We start from the raw sequence: 10,972 nt of genomic DNA on the forward strand, positions 1-10,972 counted from the left end.
TAAACTGAGGTACTCCAGTTCCAAGTTAGATTTACAGACTTTGCCCTTACCTATCTGTGGTGAGCATAGCCAGGGTATGAAAACCTTTCTTCTCCTTTGCATGTTTGTGCAGTTCATCAATATAATTCCTAAGTTTCCTTTCAGCTTGTTCAGCTTTCCACCTCTTCTCTCTCTCTTGGTCTAGTTGTTGAAGGAGTGTCTGAAAGAAAACAATAGGGTTATGTGAACCTAGAAAAGTTACCTAACCTTTCACTGCCTCAATTTTATCATTTGTAATATAGAAATAACAGTTATCTAATTAAAAAAATTTTTTTAACGTTTTATTTCTTTTTGAGACAGAGACAGAGCATGAATGGGGGAGGGGCAGAGAGAGAGGGAGACACAGAATTGGAAGCAGGCTCCAGGCTCTGAGCCATCAGCCCAGAGCCCGACGCGGGGCTCGAACTCACGGACCGCGAGATCGTGACCTGAGCTGAAGTCGGATGCTTAACCGAATGAGCCACCCAGGCGCAGCAATAGTTATCTAATTTAAAGGGCTGTGGTAAGAATTAAACAAACTAATGGAAGTAAAGCACTATATAGAACAGTGGAGAACAGTGCCTGGTACATAATAGCCACTCAATAAATGTTAGCTGGTATTATTATTGTCCTAGTGATTATTATCTTTCAAACATTAAAGCCTCTATACTTGAGAATAGGGGGAGGAAACCAATGGCATGAAAGGTGTAATACAGGTTAAAAAGCAATTATTCTACTGGAACAACAATGCACATTACAATTGAAAGTGTAAGTAGCACTTCACAAATAAAGCAAGGGCAAATTGATGGAAAATATAAATCAATGTGTACTAAAATTCTTAACAACATGAAAATGATTAAGGCAAATACTGAAGAATATTTAAATTTCTAAGGGCCTTTTTTTTTCTTTTTAAATTAAGCTCCCTGCCCAACGCAGGGCTCAAATTCACGACACCCAGATAAAGAGTTGTACGCTCTACTGGGTGCCCTTAAAGCCCTCTTAATCTGGATCTATGCATCCAAAATTGGGTTTCAGCAGAGTACGTGAAAACCTTGAAATTATACACATTTTTTGAGAGTGTAAAGTAGACTTCTCAGAGAAGACCCATAAATTTCCTTAGAAATTTAAAAGGGTCTGAGACCCAAAAGAAAGGAACCACTGTTTTAAGAAATAAGACTTTGAAAATTCTGATGTTTTTTTCTCCAGAAGCATATAACAAATTATTTCACCAAAATATGACCTTAGATAAATGTATAATTTTCATTCCTTTACAATTTGCAAAAATAGTGTTATACAAAATCTGCAAATCAGGAAGGGAAAAACAACCCAAACCATCACCCTAATAAAATTATATGCAGTATTTTTTGCTCATAAAAACATGCATTATTTTACTAGGACTAATTCTACATTTAAAACTAAGATTATTCACATTCATTTTTTCTTAATCTCCTATGCCATACCCGGTAAGTGGTGTCTTCTGAGCTACTATTGTCTACTTTAATGAGCTCCTTTTTCTGTTCTTCTGATTCTTCTAATGTATTACAGTTTGCTAAAGATGATCTTACATAAAAGTCTTTAAAGAAAGGTTGTTTCATTTTATGATTACAACTGCAAAGAGAAAAACACAGGTAGTAACTCGGAAATGTATAGTATTTATTCTACTTTACACAACTTAGGTAATGACGGTCTATCAGAGAAAGGGATCCTTTTGTATAAATGTATATAAACGTGCTGATCAAATCTGAGCCAGCAAGGCTGAAAAGTCAAATCTCTGACATTAGAAAAGTTAAGAAATATCGCTCTAAGCTTTAAAGGAACAAGCCAACAGTATTAACTTGTATCTCTGCGCCTTATTCAAATTTCTAAAACTAAAACAATTACCTCATAAAAGGGTTGTTTTTGTTGTGGTGCTTAATACTCTGAATAGTTTTGGAATAGTATGGGATTTTTGATCTTCGAGGAATTCTCCTATTACATTCTTTTCTGTTTCCATATTCGCTTTCAGAAGTCATATCCGTATCTCTTTTTGGTCTGAGATCTTTCTCGGGCACATTACTTATTAAAGAATCGGAAGTCTAGAATAAAAGAACCAACAAGGTTTGTTAAAGTTCAATTCAGTATAAAAGATTTAAATGTGATATTTCCTAAAACATTATGACTTTTTTACAAGATTAAGAGTTTATAAACTAGGTATGTTTAGAATTAAAGACAGGAAATTCAGCTTCTGGTATGAACAAATAAGTTCCCACAAGGTTGATTCTCAGGACAGCAATCACAAACTCTAGGAAAAATATAAACAACAATAAACAAAAACTATTTGGACACCCTGGAAAGTGAACAAAAGCTGGCTTATTCTATAGTTGACACTTAGAAAAAATGACCAGAACAGGGTGTTTCTAGTTTTATGGTTTTTTTCACTTGAGGGCTTAACACAATCAGCAGTACGTAGGGAATCTGAAGTTTCAGGTAGAAAAACCATAGACCTTTGGGCCTAAAGAATCACAGGCTAGTACGGACTACAAGAAGCCAGTAAAACATAAGAAAAAATAAACTGCTGCCCAAGACAGACAAATTTATAGTTCGAGTGAAAGCAAGTTAAATGTTTCTACATCTGAAGTATCAGTCTTTGGAGGGCTATAATAGCATCTGAAGTCTCCACAACCTAACATTCACAATGTCCAGGATAAAATCCAAAATTATTCACCATAGGAAAAACCAACAAAATATGACCTATTCTCAAGGGAAAATGCAATCAGTGGAGACCTAACTTGAGAGGACTCAAATATTCAAATAAGCAAAAAACAACAGACTATTACTTGGCTATAAAAAAAAAGAATGAGATATTGCCATTTATGACAACATGGATGGACCTAGGGTATTTTGCTAAGTGAAATAAGTCAGAGAAAGACAGCACCATATGATTTCACCCATATGTGAAATCTAAAAATCAAAACTAATGAACAAACGTACAAAAAATTCATAAAGTGACCCATAAATACAGAGAACAAACTGGTGGTTTCCACAGTGGAGGGGACAGAGGGATGAGAGAAATGAGTGAAAGAGATGGGAAGGTAGAGGTTTCTAGTTATGGAACGAATAAATCAGCATAGGGAATACAGTCAATGGTACTGCAGTAACATTGTATGATGACAGATGGTAGATATAATTGTGGTGAGCATATACAGAGTTGGTGAGGTCAAAGGTTACACACATAGTTACTATGTGACCTAGCAATTTCACTACTAGATACATAGCAAAAAGAAATGAAAACCTGTGTCTACGCAAAAGCTTACTCATGAATGTTCATAGCAGCATTTCTCATAATAGTCAAAAAACGGAAATTACCCAAAATACCCAAAAAGAATGGATAAAATGTGGTATATTCACTCAACGGATTAGCTGACACACAAAAAAAATGAAGTACTGATACATGCTACAAAATAGATAAAACCTGAAAACATTATACTAAGTGAAAAAATAGTCACAAAAGGCCACATATTGTATGACTCTATTTACATGAAATTTCCAAAATAGGCAAATCCAGAGAAAAATAAAATTTACTAGTGGCTGCCTAGGACTGGAGGGAAATGGTAGTGACTGCTAATGCGTACAATTGAATTGCACAGTAAGTGAATTATAACTCAATAAGGCGCTTATTAAAAACTGATTAAAGGGGCGCCTGGGTGGCTCAGTCGGTTAAGCATCCGACTTCAGCTCAGGTCACGATCTCGCAGTCCGCGAGTTCGAGCCCCGCGTCGGGCTCTGGGCTGATGGCTCAGAGCCTGGAGCCTGCTTCCGATTCTGGGTCTCCCTCTCTCTCTGCCCCTCCCTCATTCATGCTCTGTCTCTCTCTGTCTCAAAAATAAATAAACGTTAAAAAAAAATTAAAAACTGATTAAAGAAAAAAGATTTATCATATAAATTACAAGCATAAGAAGGCTGGAATGGCTATATTAATATCACATATAACAGACTTCGAGAAAACAATACTTCCAGAGACAAAGAGGAACATTTCATTAGGAAGACAAAGCAGCTGTAAACACGTACATGCTTAATACCAGAGCTTCAAAATATAACAAGCAAATGTTCAGAGAACTGAAGTAAGAAACAGACCAATCTACACTCTTAGATGGAGATTTCAACACCTTGCATGCAAGGGCTAGAACCAGACAACAAATACATTTTTAAAAAATCACTATCAGCAACTGATAGAATAGACACAAAAATCAGTAATGATACAAGTCATCTTAAAATACTATTAGTCATCCTGACTTAACAAGTTTACAATACACATTCTGTTCAACTGCACAAAGATCCACCAAGATAGACCATATGCTGGGCTATAAAATAAGTCTCGGTAAATTTAAAGAGTAAAATTATCCAGAATGTTCTCTGACAAAATGGAAGGAAATTAGAAGTTACAAGCAATAAACATGTCTAGGAACCACAATTATTTGAAAATTAAATAAGACAGTTCTAAATAATCCTTGGATGAAGGAAGAAATCACAAGAGAAATTAGAAAATACAGCTAGATGATAAAAACAGATGTCTAAAAATTTGTGAAATGGAGCTAACGCAGTGTTTAAAATTTTTTATTGCTTTAAATGTTTAGTTAATTTAACTAGACGACTGGTGTAAAATCAGTAAGCACTTACATTAAGAATCTAAAAAATGGGGAGTTAAGACTGTGGAGTAGTAAGAGGACTCTGGACTTGTCCCCTAAACACAGCTAGATCAACATTAAACCATTCTGAACACCTAGGAAATCGATCTGAGGAGTAATAGAACAACCTACATAATTTGAGGGAGAGAACACTGCAGGTACAGCGCAGAGAGGTGAATTGAGGGAGAAGAGCTGTGGTGCAGCAGAGGGGAAGGAGCCATTTTCACAGAGAGGAGAAAGGCACAGGGTGAGAGAGAGCAGCGTATTGAGTTTGTGCAAGAAGACACTCCCCCTGAAAGCAGCTAGAGGGGGAGTGAAGCATGAACAGGGGTCTGCACAAGAAGACTGTTCCCCAAAAGCAATGACAAAGGAAAAAGAAGGTATCACTACTATCCGTTTTTATACACAGCAGTGTCTAAAGTTTCAGAGCTCAGCCTGGCTGGTGCTCTGGCAAAGAAGCAGGGTGGAACACCAGGAGCAGGCAGCAGTGTCCAAGGATCCCCTGGGTCCCCCGGGGAGAAGCAGTTCCCCTGCTTGGAGTGCATTTGGTACAGGTGATAAGCTCTCTCCCCAGGCAAAAGACCTAGTGGGTGCCATCAAGCTACCACATTCACCCATATAAGAACAATGATGTCAGCTGAGGGCAGCAAATCCTGGTGCCAGCTGTGTGTTGTGATTTACCATAAACTGAGCCACTGCCACGGCATGGTGATGCGACTATTTCCAGTGACAAGCTGGCCCTGGCCACAGGACGGTGAGATGCTCCCTCAGATCACTGTGGTTTCAAACCGAAGGGTCTCTGAAGTGTGGGGTTCCAAAACAGAGCCTCACCTGAGACAAAACTCTGGAGAGGTGCTTCCTGGTAGGCAGACAGCTAGGACACCGACGGGAAAGGCGGGGAGCTGAGGACACAGGAGGGGAGACTGATCGTCCATCTGTGTGGGCACAAACATCCCACTCTGGAGACTAGAGAGCAGAGTGAAGCCATTTTTACCATTAGCCCACCAATAAGTATCTACCCCAGTGAGATAAACAGCGCCACCAAGTGGAGAACAGAACTGTTAAACCAAGTACCGGCCACCTGTGCCTTCCAGGCACATCTCCACTAGGATTAAGTCCATTCCAGAATCAGAGAAACAGGCCACTCCCCCAGAAGAACACCAATGCCTTCCATGAGCTCAGTCTGCTGATCATAGACTGCTGCAAAATTTCAGCTCTAGGTGATCTAGCTTCATTTGGGTTTTTTTTTTGTTGTTGTTCATTTGCTGTTGTTGCCTCTGTTTTTTTGTTTTTTTTCTTTTATTTCTTGGATGCAGAATGAACAAAATTTATTATTATTTTTTTAATTTTTAATTTTTTTTCTCTTTTCTTTTTTCTTCAAGCTTCTCTTAAGCAGACCAAAACAAGCTTAGGCCTACCTTCCTTTATTTGATAGAAATTTAATTTAAAATTTTTATTTCATCCTGTTATTATTATTGTTTTTCTTCCTCTAAAATGACAAGACAGAGGAATTTACCTCAAAAGAAAGAACAGGAAGAAATGCCAGCCAGGGATTTAATCAATGTAGACCTAAGTAAGATGTCTGAACTAACTATAAGGATACTAGTTGGGTTTGAAAAAAGCATAGAAGACATCAGAGAATTCCTTTCTGCAGAGATAAAAGAACTAAAATCTTGTCAGGCCAAAATTAAAAATGCTATAAACGAGATACAAACCCAAATGGAGGCCACAAAAACAAGGATGGAACAAGGCAGAGGAGCAAATTAGCAATATAGAAGATAAAATTATGGAAAATAATGAAGCTGAAAAGAGGGAAACAAAGGTCAGGGATCACAAAGACTTATAGAACACAGTGATTTATTAAAATATAATAACATTTGTATCATAAGAGTCCCAGAAAATGAAAAGAGAGAAAAAGTGGCAGAAGGTTTACGTGAGCAAATTATAGCTAAAAACTTCCCTAATCTGGGGAAGGACACGGACATTAAAATCCAAAAGCACATAGAACCTTCATTAAATTCAACAAAAGCCAGGCATTGCCAACACATGTAGTCAAATTCACAAAATCCACTGATAAGGAAAGAATCCTGCAAACAGCAAGGGAAAAAAAGTCCTTAACCTACAAGGGAAGATAGATCAGATTTGCAGCAGAACTGTCCACAGAAACTTGGCAGGTCAGAAAGGAATAGCAAGATATATTCAATGTGCTGAATGGAAAAAATATTCAGCCAAGAATACTGTATCTGGCAAGGCTGTCATTCAAAATACAAAGAGAAATAGTTTCCCAGACAAACAAGAACTAAAGAAGTTTGTGACCACTAAATCAACTCTGTAAGAAATTTTAAGGGGAATTCTTTGAGGAAAAAAAAAAAAAGACCAAAAGCAACGAAGATTAGAAAGGACCAAAGAGCATCACCAGGAACAGGTAACACAATGGCACTAAATTCATATCTTTCAATAAACTCTGGATGTAAATGGACTACATGCTCCAATCAAAAGACAAAAGGTGCCAGAATGGATAAACAAAACAAGATCCATCTATATGCTACCTAGAAGAGACTCATTTTAGACCTAAAGACACCTGCAGATTCAAAGTGAGGGGATGGAGAACCATCTAGCATGCTAATGAATGTCAAAAGAAAGTGGGAGTAGCCCTACTTATATCAGACAAAGTAGATTTTAAAACAAAGACTGTACAAAGAGATGAAGGAGGGCATTATATCATAATTAAGAGGGCTATATTTATGCCCCAACCTGAGAACACCCAAATATATAAAGCAATGAATAACAAACAGAAGGAAACTCATTGATAATAATACAATAATAGTAAGGGACTTTAACACCTCACGTAACAGCAATGAACAGTTCACTTAAGCAGAAAATCAACAAGGAAACAATGGCTTTGAATGACACACCGGACAGGATGGACTTAACAGATATATTCAGAACATTTCTTCCTAAAGCAACAGAATACATATTCCTTTCGAGTGCACATGGACAGATATATTCAGAACATTTCTTCCTAAAGCAACAGAATACACATTCCTTTCGAGTGCACATGGAACATTCTCCAGAATAGATCACCTACTGGGTCACGAATCAGCCCTCAACAAGTACAAAAAGATCAAGATCGTACCATGCATATTTCTGGAATATAATGCTATGAAACTTGAAGTCAACCACAAGAAAAAATTTGGAAATCCAAATACATGGATGTTAAAGAACATCCTACTAACAAATGAATGGGTTAACCAGAAAATTAAAGAAATAAAAAAATACATGGAAGCAAATGAAAATAAAAAGATGACTGTCCAAAACCTTTGGGATGCAGCAAAGGAAGTCCTAAGAGGGAATTATATTGCAAATCAGGCCTACCTCAAGAAGCAAGAAAGGTCCCAAACCTAACCTTAAACCTAAAGGAGCTAGAAATGGAACAGCAAATGCAGCCTATAGCCAGCAGAAGGGAAATAATAAAGATTAGAGGAGAAATAAATGATACAGAAACAAACAAACAGCAACAAAAACAGTAGAGCAGATCAATGAAACTAAGAGTTGGTTCTTTGAAAGAATTAATGACATTGATAAAACCCTAGCCAGACTTACCAAAAAGAAGAGAGAAAGGATCCAAATAGATAAAATCATGAATGGAAGAGATCACAACCAACACCACAGAAATACAATTATAAGAGAATACTATGAAAAATTATATGCCAAAAAACTGTGCAATCTGGAAAAAATTTCCTGCAAAACAGAAACAGGAAGAAATAGAAAATTTGAACAGACCCATAACCGGCAAAGAAATTGAATCAGTAATCAAAAATCTCCCAACAGGGTGCCTATGGGCATCTGACTCTTGATTTCGGCTCCTGTCATGATCTCACGGTTCATGAGTTTGAGCCTCCCCGTCAAGTTCTGCATGGACAGTGTGGAGACTGCTTGGAATTCTGTCTCTCCCTCTCTCCACCCCTCCCCTATTCTCCCTCACTCCCTCTCTCCCTCAAAATAAATAAGTAACATTAAAAAAAAAAATCTTTCAACAAACAAGAATCCTGGGCCACATGGCTTCTCAGGCATATTATACCAGACATTTAAAGAAGAGCCAATACCTATTCTCAAACTGTTCCAAGAAATAGAAATAGAAGGAAAACTTCCAAACTCATTCTACATAGCCAGCATTACCTTGATTCCAAAACCTGAACAAAGACCCCATGAAAAAGGAGAATTACAGGCCAATATCCCTGATGAGCCTGGATGCAAAAATTCTCAACAAGATACTAGCAAATCAAATTCAACAGTACGTTAAAAGAATTATTCACCATGATCAAGTAGGGTTTACTCCTAGGCTGTGGGGCTGGTTCAACATATGTAAATCAATCAATGTGATACACCACATTAATAAAAGAAAGGATAAGAACCATATGATTCTGTCAACAGATGCAGGAAAAGTATTTGACAAAATACAGCCACCATTGTTAATAAAAACCATGAACAAAGTAGGGAGAGATGGAACATACCTCAATATCATAAAGACCATATACAAAAGACCCACAGCTAATATCATCCTCAATGGGGAAAAACTGAGAGCCTTTTCCATACAATCAGGAATAAGACAAAGATGTTCACTCTTGGCACGTGACTGGTTCAACTGGTTAAGTGACCAACTCTTGATTTCAGCTCAGGTCATGATTTCATGATTTGTGGGACTGAGCCCTGCATGTGCTGACAGAATGGGGCCTACTTGGTATTCTTTCTTTCCCTCTCTTTGCCTCTCACGCTCTCTCTCAAAATTAATAAATAAAATTTTTTTAAAAAGTCCATTTTCACCATTACTAGTTAACATAGTACGGGAAGTCTTAGCCTCAGTAATCAGACAACAAAAAGAAATAAAAGACATCCAAACTGGTAATGAAGAAGTCAAACTTCCATTATTTAAAGGTGACATAATACTCAATGCAGAAAACCCGAAACCCCACTAAAAAGTGCTAGAACTAATACATTAATTCAGCAAAGTCAAAGGATATAAAATCAACATGCAGAAATCTATTGCATTTCTATATACCAATAACGAACAGCAGAAAAAGAAATCAAGAAATTGATCCCATGTGCAATTACACCAAAAACAGGAAGATACCTAGGAATAAGCCTAACTAAAGAGGTAAAAGATCTATACTCTGAAAACTATAAAACACTTATGAAAGAAATAGAAGAGAACATAAAGAAATGGAAAAGCATTCCATGCTCATGAGTTGGAAGAACAAACATTGTTAAAATATCTGTACTACCCAAAGCAATCTACCCACTTAATGCAATCCCTATCAAAATACCACCAGCATTCTTCACAGAGCTAGAACAACCCTAAAATTTGTATGGAACCGCAAAAGACTCCAAATAACCAAAGCAATCCTGAAAAAGAAAAACAAAACTAAAGGGGTCACAATTCCAGATTTCAAGCTATATTACAAAGCTGTAGTGATGAAGGCAGTATGGTATTGGCACAAGAAGAGACACACAGATCAATGCAACAGAATAGAAAACCCAGAAATAGATCCAGAACTATATGGTCAACTCATCCTTGACGAAGCAGGAAAGAACATCCAATGGAAAAAAGTCTCTTCAACAAATGGTGTTGGGATAACTGGATGGCTACATGCAGAAGAATGAAACTGGACCACTTTCCTTTTTTTCGTTTTTTAATGTTTACTTTCGAAGAGACAGCAAGCAGGGGAGTGGCAGACAGAGAACCACAAGCAGCCTCCGCACTGTCACTGCAAAGCCCAATACAAGGGTTGAACTGAAAAACCATGAGATCATAACCTGAGCCAAAATCAAGAGTTAGACGTCTAACCAACTGAGCCACCCAGGTGCCCATGGACCACTTTCTTACACCATACACATAAATAAGACCTAAATGTGATGAAAGACCTAAATGTGAGACAGGAAACCATTAAAATCCTAGAGGAGAACACAGGCAGCAACCTCTTTGACCTCAGCTATGGCAACTTCTTAGCAGACACATCGCCGAAGGCAAGGGAAAGGAAAGCAAACGTCAACTATTGGGACTTAATCAAGATAAGCTTCTGCACGGCAAAGGAAACAATCAACAAAACTAAAAGGCAGTCTACAGAATGCGAGAAGGTATCTGTGAAAGACAAATCTAATAAGGGGTTAGTATCCAAAATCTGTAAAAAACTTACAAACAACACCCAAATGCAACAACCAAAAACAAATAACCTAGTAAGAAATGGGCAGAAGACATGAATAGACAATTTTCCAAAGACATCCAGGTGGCT

The 10,972-nt window shown here is 37.5% G+C and overlaps 1 protein-coding gene across 4 annotated transcripts in view; it reads right to left on the minus strand.

Moving 5' to 3' along the window:
• LRRCC1 (leucine rich repeat and coiled-coil centrosomal protein 1) overlaps positions 1-10,972 on the minus strand; it is a 47,879-nt gene that overhangs the window by 20,416 nt on the left and 16,491 nt on the right. For all 4 annotated transcript variants that reach the window (XM_040487479.1, XM_040487480.1, XM_040487482.1 and 1 more), the window contains 3 exons: positions 1,900-2,093; positions 1,479-1,626; positions 51-199 (listed from right to left, as the gene is read on the minus strand). In XM_040487479.1, coding sequence (XP_040343413.1) covers positions 51-199; positions 1,479-1,626; positions 1,900-2,093 — 491 coding nt within the window. The remainder of the gene's footprint in view (positions 1-50; positions 200-1,478; positions 1,627-1,899; positions 2,094-10,972) is intronic.

This window comes from Herpailurus yagouaroundi, unplaced genomic scaffold (assembly GCF_014898765.1).
Source record: "Herpailurus yagouaroundi ecotype Mexico unplaced genomic scaffold, PumYag 165, whole genome shotgun sequence".
NCBI classification, from domain to species: Eukaryota; Metazoa; Chordata; class Mammalia; order Carnivora; family Felidae; genus Herpailurus; species Herpailurus yagouaroundi.